At 44.2% G+C, this 16155-nt stretch overlaps 1 protein-coding gene across 23 annotated transcripts in view; it reads left to right on the top strand.

Moving 5' to 3' along the window:
- Positions 1–16155, top strand: part of Dlgap1 (DLG associated protein 1) — an 869320-nt gene that overhangs the window by 587162 nt on the left and 266003 nt on the right. The window contains exon 1 of one of the 23 annotated variants that reach the window (XM_008767432.4): positions 10610–11553. The exons of the other annotated variants lie outside the window; for them this stretch is intronic. Coding sequence (XP_008765654.1) covers positions 11503–11553 — 51 coding nt within the window. The 5' untranslated portion in view covers positions 10610–11502. Of the gene's footprint in view, positions 1–10609; positions 11554–16155 lie in introns of those variants that run through there. 23 annotated transcript variants of the gene reach the window in all.

Genomic DNA, 16155 nt, shown 5'->3' on the forward strand with positions numbered 1-16155 from the left:
TGGAAAGTATATGCACAGTGTTGCATTTGTCTACTGGATGCTACTTATTTACTATGTAGCAACCAGAACAAATCATAACAACAGTCAACCAACCAATTTCTGATGCTCACACCTCTTGAGGCCCAGTTTTGAGACAAAAACAATATCAATAGTGTGTCCCTTCTCTGTGAGTAAAACCTGTGGATATCAACAAGAAGCACATACACTTACATGTGCAGGAGCTATTGTTGGTTGGTCCTGAATCGGGCTAAAGGTTGGCCACCACAGCATGTCATATGCCAGCATTAAAAGGGGTGCATGACTACTCAACAAATAGTAATGCTTCAAACAGTGGCTCTGACAACCTCGCCATTCCAAACTTAAAAACTTTTAATAAACATTCAGACTATTACCAAAAGCAAAGCTCGGATGTAACACTAGAAACCTTCCTATTTGACACCAGGGTATCCAGAAATTGACACAGCTCTGGTAAAGAACTGTGGTAGAAGGGAATCATACTATATTTCACATTGGCGACAGCATCCACGTGGTTTTACCCACATGAAAAATTCAAGACTTAACGGGGGTTGCGGTAAAAATAAAAAACAGCAGAATGGTTACTGCACCTACCCTGGTGTGTAGTTCTGGCTTCAGCAGGGCCATTGAAACTATTGCTAATTTATCTCAACAGCTCCATGCTGTCCCCAAGTACTTTCTGACCCACTCTCCATGAGCCGTTTCAATGTGGCATCCTGTCAGGCTGCCCCACCCTCACTCTTAGCTCTCCTGATTGGTTTCCACCACGCCAGGCATACACACCCAAATTCTGTGGTGGCCCTGTGTGTCCCGCCACCATACACTCTCTTGAACTCAATTAAGTCACCACATGAAAGAACACATCATACAATATCCTCTGATCTAATTGATAAGTTATAATTTGCCCATCTAGACAACACAAAATCCTGTACACACCCGTCCCATAAAAATAGTCATAACAACCTGTATCTATACGCAGAGAAGAATCATAACATCCCCTGCCATGTTCTCCCAGCTGCCTTCTCCTCACTCCTGCCTCCTCTCATCCTTCCTTCTCATCCAATGACAGACCTTGTTCTATCCTATACCTACCTTCACCTGCATGATGACATCATCCTTCATATGGGGTCATGGAGATTTTTGCCAAGGTTTCATAAATCTGCTCAGGACAGATACTATGTAGCAATGTTTGGGTTGCCTGCAAAGAAGACCATAGAGGCCATTTGTAAACCTGTGAGTGTTGTGCCTACATTGCAGTGGAAAGCCCAGAATGTCTGAGGTGCCAAGACTGTGAGAAAAGCTGCAGGCATGCAGTGGGCCAGCTCAAGAGAGAGTCTTTATATGCTGCAGGCAGTAGACATGAAGAGATGGGACCACAGAAGGCTGCTAGAGCTCAGAATATCCCAACATGGGGCTGCCCTGTGCTCTGGGATTGAGTTCAGCCATTCCTTGCTCTGTTTCCTTCCCTCCCATTTGAAAGGGAAGCTGTTACTTTGTATCATTGTAATATTAGAATTAGTGATGCAGTATTTATAATATGATGGGGGTCACTGCATCTCAGTACAGACTTTATTGAACTTTTGAAAATGTTTAGGGCGGTCGATGCTTAGAGGTTTCTTGGAAATTACCTGGTTGAGGTTTTGAATTATGAGGTAGCCATTAACCATTTAGGATGAGAGCGGAATATTAGTATTTTAAAAGTGATACGTTTGATTGTCAGATTGACAGGTGTGGAACTGTGGTCACTAATCTCCTCTGTCAATGTGACTAGATTTGCAGTCACTTGAGAAAGTTTCAGAGAAGTTTAACTAAGGGGAAAAGACCCACTGTCTTGGTTTGTGTTACTATTGCTGTGATGAAACACTGTGACCAGAAGCAGTTTGGAGAAGAAGGAGTTCATTTGACTTACGCTACCTGAATCATAGTCCATTGAGGGGAAACAAGGCAGGAACCTGGAAGTGGGAGCTGAAGGAGAGGCCATGGAGGGGCGCTGCTTACTGGCTTGGTCTCTGTGGCTTTCTTGGCCTGCTTTCTTTTAGAACTCAGGACCCATCCCATATGTGGGACCACTCACAATGGACTGGAACTGTCCTCATCAGTCACTAAATAAGAAAATGCCCACTGGTGTGGTGATGCACAGGAGTTGCTGGAGGAGGCAGAAGCAGGAAGACCACAAGTTCAAGACCAGTCTGGGCTACACATTTTTCAGTCGGAGGGTGAACCAGGAGGATAATGACTGGACTGTAAAAAAAGATGAAAGCAAGAAAAAGAAAAAAGAAAAAACAGAAAATAAAACAACCTGTAATGGTTATAAAAGAAGGTGGAAGAGGAAGAGGAGGAGGAGGAGAAATAAGAAAATGCCCTACAGACTTGTCTGCCTATAGCCAGATCTTACTAGGTAATTTTTTTCAATATGGGGTTCTTATCTCTCAGATGCCTGTAACTTATATCAAGCTGACATAAAAACTAGCCAGCACGCTCACCCTGAATGTATGTATCATCATCCCAGTGAGGCTTCCACCATGGGTAAAAGGGGAGAGAGGAAGAAGCAAGCAGAATGCCAGCTTTTGCCCTCTCTCCTTCCTGACTGTAGACACGATATGACCAGTCACGCCAACCCCTCCCCCCCCGTTATGCACTCCCATCCTAACAGACAGCATTACCTCAATCTGTGAGCTCAAACAAACCCATCCTTAAGTGCTTCTCTGAGTATCGTGTACCACAACAACAAAAAAGTAATCACTACAAGGGCTCATTTGATAATTATCTCCCATGTTCCCTTATTACTTGAGTTTTGGTTCATGAAAGAACAACCAGGCTAGGTAGAAAATTCTTTGACTCCCTCTTTGCACCTCGTATCTCTTAGATGTTGTTCTGTTCTGTGCTGGGGATAAAAGCGTCCATGACTAAGCCTGGTGCCGGCTTTGTTTTCTGCTCTTTAACTGATTTTATACTTTTCCCAGGGATACTCTTCAAAAAATACTTTCGAAAGTGCATTAATCCTCTTATTCCAGGGAAGTTTTCTGAATTGTGTTTTTTGTCATATTCTTATTTATCCCTTGATAATTTGATAGTTCATATACGCGTACAATGTATTTTAGTCGTATTCACCCACACCCCTTCCGGTTCCTCCCAAATCACCTCTTCTGAAGCCCCTCCCGACTTTATGCTCTCTCTCTCTCTCTCTCTCTCTCTCTCTCTCTCTCTCTCTCTCTCCTCCTCCTCCTCCTCCTCCTCCTCCTCCTCCTCCTCCTCCTCCTCCTCCTCCTCCTCTTCTTCTTCTTCTTCTTCTTCTTCTTCTTCTTCTTCTTTCTTCCGCTGAGTGCAGTGGGTGCTATGCATGGATGTGGGACCACCTACTAGAACATAGTCAACTTACCAAGGGCTCTGGAGGAGACTGAGTCTCCCTTCCATCAGTGATCAATACCTTCCCATCTACTCATGGTTATTCATAAGCTTCTTCCCCGTTCATCCGGAATACTAGCTGGCTCAATTTCATGCAGGTCCTTTGCAGGCAGCCACAGCTGCTCTGAGTTTAGTAACAGCACAGTTTTGTCCAGAAGATGCTGTTTTAGCCCAGTCATCTTAGATGCCTGTCTCTTATATTCTTTCTGCCCCCCCCCTTCCAATAATCCCTGAGCCTTGAGGGTAAGATAGACATCCCATTTAGGGAGGAGGAGTGAACATCACTGGTGGTGGTGGTGTGCACGTTGACAAGTTGTAAGTGTCTCTGTGAACGTTTATCCACTGTGCAAAGTTACTCCGCAGATGGGGACAGATCTGCACTAATCTATGGGTACAGAGATACGTGTTAATATTTTAATACTATGCCCATTTAGCAAAATTAAAGTCATAGACTCACCCCTAGGGCCTATGTCCTCCCCAGCTACATGCTCTTGAGTTTCCTTCTGCAGAGTAGTTTTAAAATCCAACCAGAAGGCTATCGGTTATCCCCGTAACATTCATACCATTGCTGCATCAATGTGCATATCTTCCAGGACAGTCGTTATTATACCTCACGTCATTCACAGCTGAGTAAGCACGCTGATGACTTTCCTCCCACAGAAGCCTGCCCAGCACCGCTTGATACTATTAAAGCCAACCAACAAGCAAGGGAGAAGCTACTAGGTCAGGATCAGCTTGATTCATCCAAATCCAGTGGCCAAAGTGTGTGATGCTTGCACTGTCAAGTCTGTTGGGTAACCCAGAACAGTGTCAATATCCTGCATTCTGCGGGCAGGAGTGGGGGGGGTCCTCTGGAGCCTCCTTTGATTGCATTATGTCCTTTGATAATTATTCCAATTTGCTGTTTTGTCTTTATTAAGGATTGAGCTTAGGCTCACATTGGGAAGTCTTTGTTTATTTTCAATATACTGCCTTTTCTCTCCAATACTTCTTTATCTGTTATGCCTCTATGTTATTTATTTCCTTATAACATTTTATTTTTTCAAGTCCCCTCCTTTTCTTCAGTTCTGCCCATTTCCTGTCTCACTCCAGCAGTTTCTCCGTGATGTCCTCTGTTCTCTCCCTTCTTCTGCGGGTTCTTACCGTGTGATCTCCCTTTCTAGAAGTAGTCGCATTGTTAGCTACTTGATTGACTGATAATGGACTTTGAGGTTAAATACTTAATCTTCTCTGTGACATGTTTCCCCAGGTGAGTTGTCTTTCCTTGCCAGAAACTTGTGGTGGCTCTTGCTTGTGTTGACCTTGTGTTTCTCCTATTTGAATAAGTTGGATTTTCCTAGAGAATTGCAAAATGTATTGCTGTGGAGGAGGTGGAGGGCAGTATCCTAGCTATCCAGGTTCAGTTGCTGCTGCTACACACTTACAAATCTTTCTTTATAACACAATGCATCCTTTGGTGATCAGCACCAAGCTTTCTGCTTCTCCGTTTCTTCATGCATGGCTTTACATGTGGCCTACAGGACTCTGAGAAACACTTCAAGAATTTTCTGGTCATTTGTCTTCCTGTATCTATACCACTCCTAGTCTCTCCAGAGCATCTCTATCTTAGACTAAAGTCTGGCCTTTGGGGAGGTGAGATTTTGTAGCTCTACTCGGGTCAGGTCCTTACGTGACTCTTCTTTTACCTGTGATGTTGTTACAGCTTCAGACCTTAACTTCAAGCCTAACTCTGACGCGCGAGTTTGTAGAATTCCCTGCTGCTTTTACTGAAAATGTAGCCTGCAAGTGTTGCTTTCATTTGCTGTAGTGCTTTGGTTGCTCAGAGTGATTCCAAGAAAAGGGGGAAGCCTTCTTCGTTCCTATGAAAACCAGTCCTGTTAACATTTAGAAAAAAGTTCCAGCCTGGCGTTTTGCTCTGAAGCTGGTTTAGCACACAGAAGCTTGGTGCATTCATTTGTTTATCAACCAAGTCTCTCTTACGAGGGAAAGGATAAAGCCAAGCATAGGTAAGTTGGTTCACTTCTGGCCTAAGTGCCCAGAAACCTACCGAACGGTCTGTTCTGAGAGAATACGAAGTCCACTCGGATGTTATGTACCAGACATGGCTTTGAAGATTTAGACGTAGTAGCTTCTTCAGGAGTTTTGTTGCCACAGCCACCACCGCTGCCACCGCCATTCCTTTTACTAGTCTATGATTACCCATGTCACAGAGCTGAGAAGTGTCAGTGGTTAAAAGTCCCTCATGTCTTCACAGAGGAGTTCACTTCCTAGCACCTCTCTTGGGCAGCTTACACGCACCTGCGTCTCCAGCTCAAGGGGACCTTGAGGCCCTCTTCTGGCCTCAGATAGAGTTTGCACACACACGTGTGTGTGTGTGTGTGTGTGTGTGTGTGTGTGTGTGTGCAAGCGATTGATTTTACAGACCCAGCAAAAGCCTTTTTTCATTAGAATTTAAGCACAAACCCTTCAAGTTTAATGGATTTAGGTTAAAAGTCTTCATAGCGAACGTTATTAATTCAGTAAGACTTAGAGTATTTTAAACCAACATCCTGCATGCATACTAACTCTTCAAGTTAGTAGCATATTCCCATGATGCTGTAGATAACCCGAACAGAGAAGGAGACAAAGGGGCCAGATTTATAAACCAGGGTACTAGTAACCATGTCCCACATGAAATCACAAGCATTAAATTATGTTTCTAGAATCAATCATGCTTATTACCTACTCCCCACATCCTGCCCATTTAAAAGCTTTGCCATTCATAAATAAATAAAAAATAAATACTAAGTGCTGACTCTTACTAGACCTGGTATGAATGCAATGGATACTGTGAGGACCAGAAACAAAGATGGCTTCCCTCTCAGATGCCCCTATTGCACAGTGATGAGATTAAAAATTAAACAACTACCCAAGTGAGGTCAAACTGTAAGGTCTATTGCTTAACCATTTTGAGGACTTGTCTCTGTTTCCCTGGAAATGTATTGTCTAAAATCAAGGTGATCCTTTGTCCACAGATGGGAATGAGGACTTTCATGGACTCTAGGGTAGAGGTGACTGCCACACTTAGCACCTCCATCAAAGCCTGTCTCATAGATCAAGCTGGATTCCTGAACCTAGAATGTTTCCCTTTGCCTACCTTCCTGACAGCATTATACACCACCACCCCCATACTGTTTCCTAATTAGATGGATGGCCAAGAGGAAATCAGGTCTCTCCTTAGTGAATGTAATTCAAAGACTAATGCCAAGCAAGTCTTCTCAAACATTCCAAGAAAGTAGTTGACATGTGCGACCTTTAATCTTTCTGCTCCTAATTAACAGTCTCTCCCTGGCTGTCACTTGCCTTGGGGCTGTGATAGCGTAGTGATAAGAGGTTCAGCAAGGCACAGTCTAGAAAGTTACAAACCAAGATGAGATTAAAATGAAAAACTCCTATAAATTAGGCAAATCCTGGGAATCCTGTCTCAGCGAAACAACCAAAAAAGTGAGAATCCAGCATAGGGAGATTGCCAAGCTGGTGGGAAAGATGTACACGACTTACTCAATATCCCAGAAGTCAGATTTAACTCTTCATCTCTTTGTTGAGTGAGGGAAAGAGTAAAGTTGTATATACATTCTCCCTGAGAACATCTCTCTGCATGGTGTGGGAAGAGAAGAACATTTGAGAGGGGAAAGAAAGAGAAAGAAACAAACACTCCAGTCCAAAGGATAGAAAATGGCAGCCCAAAGCTGGGTGCTGTGGCAAGAACCTGGATTCTCAGCATTTGGGAGGCAAGGCAGGAGAGTACCTGAGCTGCTTAGTGACAGCCCAGTCTACCCAGTGAGACTCGGTCTCAAAAAAATGAAAACAGAAACAAAAACATAGTAGCCAGCACAAATGATGGAGGTGATTGTGAACAACGAGGATTGTTTCCAGACATTCCAAATCTGTGGTGTAGGGATCTGGGGGTTCCCAACAGTATCCATGGGGCGCTTGTGTTCTCAACTCATTAAAAAGATGGGGGCCTGTCTTCCCTGAAGCAGGAAACAGTGGAATTCTCCAGTGTTTAAGGCTGGAGTTGGAGGCAGAAAGAGTCTGATTTTTAAGTACTTAAGTTCATAGGCATGGTGGAAAGGAAGGATACACTTATGATTTATCCAGCAGAAGAAAGTTTCCTCAAGTTCGATTTTCTCTTTACCTGGCTTCTTCATCTACTCTGCCAGTGTAAAGACTGTGCCCCTTGACAGAAAAAAGCAGAAAGATTAAAGTTGGAGAGCTTGCTACTTTGTCCTTCCCGTTCTTCCTTCTCACTGCTCCTCCTCTTCCTCCTTCCTCACCACTGCTCTTCTTCCTCCCCTTCCTCCCCACTGCTCCTCCTCATCCTCCTTCTCCTCCTTCCTGACCACTGTTCACCATCATCATCACCCTTCCTCTCCACTGCTCCTTCTTGTCGTCCTCCCCCTTCTTCATCGTCTGTTCACATTAAATCATCTGGATCAAGGCTTTGCACTTACCCTCTCCTCCTTACTTCAAGTTTTGTGTTTTAAAAGACCTTTAAAAAAATTTTAAAGGCCTCACTTCATTCCAGGTTTTAATCATTCTCTTTCAGCTCTTCTAGAATCTAGACCTGGTTCTTAATCTTCCTGATGCCACAACCCTTTAATACAGTTCCTCGTGCTGTTCCATAACTCTAATTTGCTACTGTTGTGAATTGTAATGTAAATGTTTTGGAGACAGAGGTTTGTCAAAGGGGTCAAGACCTACAAGCTGAGAAACTCTGTGCTCCTACTTGTTGGTAAGCTCCACCCCCACAGCTACCTGGCAACAGCCAGGTATGCTCCACCCCACAGTTGCCTAGCAACAGCCAGCTGTGCCTGACTATATAAGGGGCTGCCTGCCCACTCCTATTCCTCTTCTCTCTTACTCCCCTTTTACCCCTCTTGCTTTGTTCTTCGCTGCTCTTACCCCTTCCCCACCCCCCACCCCCACGTGCCATGGCCGGTGGCCTTTCCGCTCTTCTACTCTTCTCTCATTAAACCTTTCCTGGTGGAACCATGTCGTCTGAGTGTGTTCTGTCCAGGCGGGGACAGAAACCCTAACAGTACTTACTCTGCTCTTCCTTGATTCTGGCTCTGTTGGCTCCGTTGGCTCCACTGGCTCTGTTTAAGACACAGTTCCTTAGTTGGAACAGTTTGTGGTACTCAGTCTTGCTTTCACAGCATTCATTTCTGCTTTTGTCTTCAGCTAGACCACTAATGTCATCGTGATCAAATGTATGGTCCTGCTTTCCTCCTTGAGTCAGTGCACTTTAATGTTATCCTAGTCTGGAGTCACTGGTAGAGTCCTCAGGACCCTAGATTCAGTCCCTAGTACAGGAAGGAGGGATGGACTGATGGAAGGACGGATGGACGGATGGACAGACGGACGGACGGACGGGGAGTGGAAGGGAAGTAAGGGAGGGAGGCAGTCAGGCAGACAGAAGGAGGAAGGGAGTCTCCTCCATCTTATTCTTCTGTTTGTCTTTATTCTTTTTCCATATTTTATTTACCCTCATCCCTTCTTCTGACTTCTCCTTATCATCTTCTTTATTTTGTCCTCATTCTCTCAGATTCTTAATTTTTAGTTTTCCTTATTGAAAATGAGTCACAAGTGAAGCCTTGTGCTTCATGCTTAGAACTCCAGGTACTAGAGAAGCTGAGGCAGGGAGATGACAAAGAAGCGAGAGTATGAGAGGGGAGTGTAGGGGAGAAGAGGAGAGGGGAGGGGAAGACAAGAGGGGTAGGGATGGAAGAAAAGAGGAGGGGAGGGAGAAGGAAAGAGAAGAGGGGAGGAGAGGAAAGGGGAGGGAGAAGGAAAGAGAAGAGGAGAGGGGAGGAGAGAAGAGGAGAGAGGAGGGGAAGACAAGAGGGGTAGGGAGGAAAGAAAAGGGGAGGGGAGGGAGAAGGAAAGAGAAGAGGGGAGGAGAGGAAAGGGGGGAGAAGGAAAGAGAAGAGGAGAGGGGAGGAGAGAAGAGGAGAGAGGAGGGGAAGACAAGAGGGGTAGGGATGGAAGAAAAGGGGAGGGGAGGAGAGGGGAGGGGCAAAGAAGAGAGGTGAGAGGAGGAGAGAAAGGGGAGAAGGAAGGAGAGAGGAGAGAAGAAGAGAAGGGAGAGGGGATCGAAGATGAGAGTTAGCTGTAAGGTGGGCACAGGGTATTTGCCTGTCATCCTAGTATTAATGAGACTGGGGCAAGAAGAGTGGATTTCAAAACCAGTTGGCGCTACATAGTGAGACTGTATCAAAAGAGGGACAGAGGGGTGGAAGAAGGGAGGGAGGGAGGGAGTAAAGGGAGAAGGGCACATCTCTCTAGCCCTCAAGAGCCTCCTTACTGGAGTCAGGTTTTCCCTTCTCGGCTTCTTCCTCTACCTGTTGCACAATTAATTATATACAGATAATTCATGTGACAGTACACATTAGAGGACAGCAGTTCCATTTTCATCCTCACAGAGTCTCCATTCACAAAGCATGCTATGCCTACATAAAGTGTGCAGTGGTTTTTGTATATTCGCTAAATTGGGCAGCCTTCACACATTCTTAAAAGAAATTTCATCCTTCCAGTCCTGGCAACATTTACTTTCCATCATGTCTGACCATCAAGCCTGGCATGGCCGTGAATAATCTGTGTGCTGGGCCCATGGAGTCTACTGTCCGGACATTTCATTATAAATGGATGTAAGGATATTAAACATATCTTTTGTATTGGGATTATTGCAAATTATTTGCCCAATTACAACATGTATCAATACTTGATTTCTCACGGATATGCTGCAGGTGTGTTATCTATTCTCTAGGAAGATGCTAGGGTTGTTTTTTCCTTTTGTCTGTTGTAAATATTACCTCTCTAAGAGCCTTTGTATACAAATTTCTGTATAGACATTCACTTTCATTTCTCCTGGACTAGACCCAAAAGTAGAACAATGATATCACGTACTAACATTTGCTAAGCATTTAAAGGTAAGTAAACTGACCTCATTAAAGGCAGCAGCACTCATTCATTCAGAAGAAAACTCTCAGATTTGACCTTATTTGTTGACAAGAACAAGAAAAGGGTCTCTATGCTCTGAAGTTCCAGGCAGGTCCAGACGTTACAGAAAGGCACGATCGTTTACGAAGTTCACACTAAAGAACCACATAATCAGGTCACGGAAAAATTATCCTCCAAACCTCATGCTTTAAATAAGTTGATGGGTTTTTTTTGTTTTGTTTTGTTTTTTTGTTGTTTTGTTTTTGTTTTTTGTCCTGAGACACACTGGTGGGTATTCTGTGGTCCATGCAGTACCCACAGGGTACAGGTGAGCACACCTTCTTGCTTTGCTCCCTCACACCCCCTTGGCAACACTGAAGTGCTCCTCCTGTTGTGACTGGAGATTTTGACTGAGAAAGCTTAACTTCGATCAGTGTTCCTTCTAGAGAAAACCCGCAAATAACAAGGCCTTATTTCCATTGTTCTAAGTAAGAACGGAAAGGGGACGAATGAGCAGAGAATGTGCAGCTTCTGTTATTTTACTGCTGGGTTCCCCAGGGTTTCTGTGCACCTGTCACGTGACCGTTGTATCCACTTATGTTCACACATCTTTAAAATCAGGAACCGCTTCTCCGCTCCCGGTGCCACAGAGACAACCAGGCATTCTGTGACTTGCGAGCTGCAGGGATGAGTACCCCTTGTGGACTCCTCTGTGGCAGAACTTAATCACCCCCATATGTGCTGTGAGGTGAATCAGTACCCAAGACTTCACCAAGATAATGAAAGGGAGATGTGTCGGTTTGCTAGGTCAGTGACACAAAAAGCAAGCCCCCATCTGAGCTCTGTGCTAGACAAACGCAGTCAAACACCTGGGCTGGGAGTCCCCCTGGGTAATAATCGTCCACGGAAAGATTTGATTTCGGCTTCACGTGAATGAAACTGGAAAGTTTCAAGAGGAGAGTTGTGAGCAGATCGCGGCTCACTCTCCCTCCGCCCCCAAGTCCTGTGTTTACTGCCTGGCTCGCACACTTTGCCTCTGCAAATTATAGGAGAAGCTGGATGCTTTCAGCTGCACATGCCAAATCAAAGCTGACATGAATAATGAACTTAATTTTCCATAAGGACATTCTGTTTGGTGTCTCGGCTACTAAGGTAAGCTAATAGAAATTCTGGGCTAGAATTGGAAATGGTCTTTTCGAGCTTGGCTTCTGCGTTGATCTATCGCTTTTCTTTTAACGCTCTAGAGCTAATTTCACATTTTATGATGCCTATGAATTGGGGGACAAAAGTCTTATAACGAGTTTTCCCACCGTGCTCTCTTGAGATGACTGCTTATGATACCAGAAGGGTGGGAGAGAAAACGCAGCTTTTAATAAGAACGATACTGTGTGGTCTTATTTTTTTTAATCATCTGTGCTACATACGAGTGAGTTTAGTTAAACAGGAAGATACTTAGATTCAGCCATGATTGACTAAATTATTTAAGCGCTGATTGTTGATGTTTATCATGATGTAATACAAAATTAACGGCGAGATTTGTTCTCAGGGGTATCTCTACATTGCATTGTTTTCCGAATCATTTCATTTCTAAGTATGTGTTATTCTAGAAGAGATAATAATGTTCAGCTGCTAAAATTACTGCACAGCTTCGGTTTAGGTGGATTTTATTTTGTGAGAGTAGGTTTTTAAAAAAGCGGCATACTTGGTAATGTGATTTTTTTTTCCTGCAACTTTCTTGATTGTCCATGGCTGCAATGATTTTAGTACATGTGGAAAATGTAGCTGTCCCCAAGTTCTTGGAAGTACAAGCCATCATAACTGAGACCTTTGTCACTGCCTTGGCTAGAATATCTCATAAACAAGAAATGGAGAAAGGGTCACCAGCTTGGCCCCACTTGGCAATTCTGCTTTTTGTGTGTGTGTGTGTGTGTATGTTTAACACAGGGGATCTGCTTCTGTTTGCATCTTCCCACAAACCCCTGAAACCATCAAGGGTTTATCAGGATAGAGAAGAAATTGTGGTTAAGTCTATTGGGATGGCAAGGGTAGAAAATAGAACCAGGATTTGTGTTTGCAGTCATTCTGGGCTTGCATTGCTGTGTCATCTGAAAATCAGTCTCCCAAAGTAGGTGACCTCGAACAGTATTAGAAGGTCTACTCATAAACAGCCAGAGTATGGGGAATTTTGGAGAAATAGAAAGGAACTGACCCCCACCCCCTTCTCTCTTCTTTCCACCCTGATTTTCTGCATGGGATGTGAACTAGGGAATCCCAGGTTTTGTTCACTGGGACTCTAAACATCACAATGACTTTACCCGCCAAGCTCTCTCACTTCCTCCCTGTGGATTCTGGACTCTGCTGGCTCTGGAGTACAAACAAGATCCTAAGACTGTGAACAGGGCTGTTCACCTACCAGTAGTAACTTAATACTACCTAAAATATGATCAAGGCCCACCTACAAACTTTAGACACTTCCTTCGAAGTGTCTCTTTACAAGTTTAGTTAAGAGTGTGGAATTTTAGTCTCTCACAGTCGATTTTTACAAAACAACACAACCACACATGTTACCTATTCATATTGCAGTTTAAAATATGTTCAGCTTCACAGATACCCAGTGTGTGGAAAGTACGAAAATGGTGACTTGTTTGGGATTTGAAAAGCATTCACTTTCCTCCTTTCCTACACATCTTGCTCACATCTTGTCTCTAAACTTTCCTTGTTTATCCCAGGCATGGTTTTCACTTCTCGGTCCTAGTATTCCCTCTCATCCCTTCTCTCCAGTGCCTCTAATTCAGAGCCTATAGATGGCCCATGTCCATCTGAAAGTGCTGGGAAATGGAAAACAGCCTCTGTCGTCAGTAAATTTTTGCACTCAGTTTCCTGCTGTGGATGGAGCCAGGCTCACACGCCCCATGGCTTTCTACCCACTGTTGTTTCCTGAAATCAGCTCAGTGATCAAAATGAGGCAGACCAGTCCACACCCCTCAGGTGATCCTTCTACCGCCATGGCTATAAGAAATGGACATCTCAGTTCTTTGAAGGGGTTTTGTTTTGGCCGCACCACATGCAAGCCATGTGTTGTCTGCACAGTTAAGCATCAACTCTTTATTGGTGTAACTGAAAGAATTAGAGAAAGCAGAACCCCCACGTTCCTGACACATACACAAAAAGACCAGGAGCAGCCTCCAGCTGAAGACAGCACTGAGGTACCACACTGGTACAGATGGTCTGCCATCATAAAAAGTTCTTGGCACTGTGGCCAGGCAGCCCGACAGAAGGCAGCAAACAGATTTGTTCCAAATACACGTGAAGCCCATTCTTGAGCACAATCAGACTCAACTAGAGGGAGGACAAAGATGAGAGAGACTTAAATACCTCTGGGTTTGGTTGTTATTGTTAATGTGGCCTTATTTTTCACAGTCTCTGGAACCTAAGGATACCAGGATACAAAACTAAAGTATATCATGTCCACAGCTACAACGATATCCCCCCAAACCCTCTCTCACCCACTGCACCCTACCTCTCTTTTTTATTGCTTTATCGTTTAGAAAATAATGGTTCTCAGTGTGAGATTTTCATGCACAGAAATCATTGTGTTTCATTCCTATTCATATCACCCCTACTTGACCTTCTCCAACTTGCTGGTTCTTTTCCTCTCCACACCCCTCTATTTCAGTCCAGATTATAAAACATGTCTGATGCCTCCTCCTTTAACTTACTCTCTGGCTATGTATTCCTGGCCCTTATAAGAATTGAATGAGTTATTAATGAATGAACGAATGAAGAACAAATGAATGAATGAATGAATGAATGAGATGAGATGAGATGAGATGAGATGAGATGATGAGATGAAAAAGCACAAACTCACCTACTCCTCTCCACTCTTCTGCCAATAGCATCCTAGTTAAATCTCTGCCGAGCCTTGGTTTACTGGAGGGGAAAGATCTTCCCTTTAGTTTTCCTCAATCCACTCGACTCTGGAAACTCAAATCAAATGATTTTTCTGAAATACAAGCAGAAATATTAAACATTCTGCTTAAGAATCATTCAGTGAGTCAAACATGGTGGCAAATACCCAAAACCCCAGCACTAAGAAGCTGTGCCTGTATGAGCTCAAGGCCACCTTAGTCACACATCAGGCTTAAGCTTTCTTCGGCAATGTAGTAAGAGGCTCTCACATATGTGCATGTGTGCACACACTCTCTTTCTGTCACACACACATACATACACACACACAGTCATCGAATGGTCACACACATACACAACAATCATTGAATGATCACACACACACACACACACACACACACACACACACAATTATGAATGGTCTCTCTCTACCCCTACATTAAAACTGAAATCCCTTAATGTGACTTACAACATAAGTGGGTACACTCTTCCCTCTCCTACATTCCCTTTCTCTCAGTGTGCACTCAATGCCCCCACTACTCCTATCTGTTTCCCTCCTGACAGGTACCATGTTCTCTACCCTAGGACCTTTGCACAAGCTGCTTCCTCCTCTTTAGATCTTTTCTCCATCCACCCTATCCCCTATTTCATACTGACCCCTTTCTCGGCCTTCTAGTCTAGTCTGACATGTCATTTCCTCTGCAAAGCCCTCCCTGATGAGCCAGACTCGATGCAGGTGCTGTATTTGTTACTTTTCTTGTTGTCATAGCAAAGTTCCTGCCAGAAAACCACTTAACAGAAAGCTATGTCTTAGTTTTTCATTTGAAAGTGCATTCTAGCGGGGCAGGGAAGGGATGGCCAGGATGGGTGAATCAGCTGGTCACATTGTAGCCACAGCACTTGAACCAGCTGGTCACATTGTATCCACAGCACCTGAATCAGCTGGTCACATTATATCCACAGTCAGGGAGCAGAGTGATAAATGCCAGTGCCCACTCACTTTCTCCTCCTTTATTCAGTCCAAGACCTTGGCCTATAGGATAGTACCACCCACATACTGTAGGTGTCACTCACTAGAAGTGCCTTCATAAACACACCAGGTAGCTGTACTCCTTTTGACTATGAAGACGAACATCGCAGGTGCTCTCCTCCACTGTGTCCTCATAGTGTCCACCACTTCCTTGCCACAGTCATTCTATTGTCTGTGGAACTGCTCACTTCATCTCCGGCTCTGCCTCTAGCCTAATAGGTCCATGAAGGCTGGTTCCATTCCTAGCTGTGGCCTTGGTTGAGCACATTGTTCTACACATAGTAAAATCTACCTGAGTATACAGCATCTAACGGCAGTGCTAAACGAGCTCACCTGCAGCCTTCCTGGGGCTGCAGAAATGGGATGTTGTTCATTCCAGGAAGCACTGAGCCAGGATTGCTCCTCTGTCCATTCTTTCAAAGAGAGGACTGCCATTTGTGACATTTTTATTAAAGAATCTGCCCTTCAGTGTGTTTGACTCCAAGGGCCAGCTCTTCTATTCATCCCACCTTTTTAGGAGAGAAGGGGGGTTTATTCTTAATGTATTGTAGTCATAGAAAAGCCTTAATTTTTCATAGTTACCAGTGTGCTTTTGGTTTCTGACATTTAACAGTCTGCCCTGCCATGGGTGTATTTCTCCTTTATTGTTGGTTGGAAAGTACTTCTCTTTGTGCTATGGTGCTATAGTGCTCTTTGTGCTCACTCTTTCTCCTCCAGCTCCTACAGCTATAGGGACTTTCAACCTTCCTCACACTCTGTACAGAGGAAGCAGCTGAGCCTTGTGTTTCTCTTTCATTTCCATTGTCCTTTTGTTCAGA

Source organism: Rattus norvegicus, chromosome 9 (genome assembly GCF_036323735.1).
Source record: "Rattus norvegicus strain BN/NHsdMcwi chromosome 9, GRCr8, whole genome shotgun sequence".
In the NCBI taxonomy this organism is placed as follows: domain Eukaryota; kingdom Metazoa; phylum Chordata; class Mammalia; order Rodentia; family Muridae; genus Rattus; species Rattus norvegicus.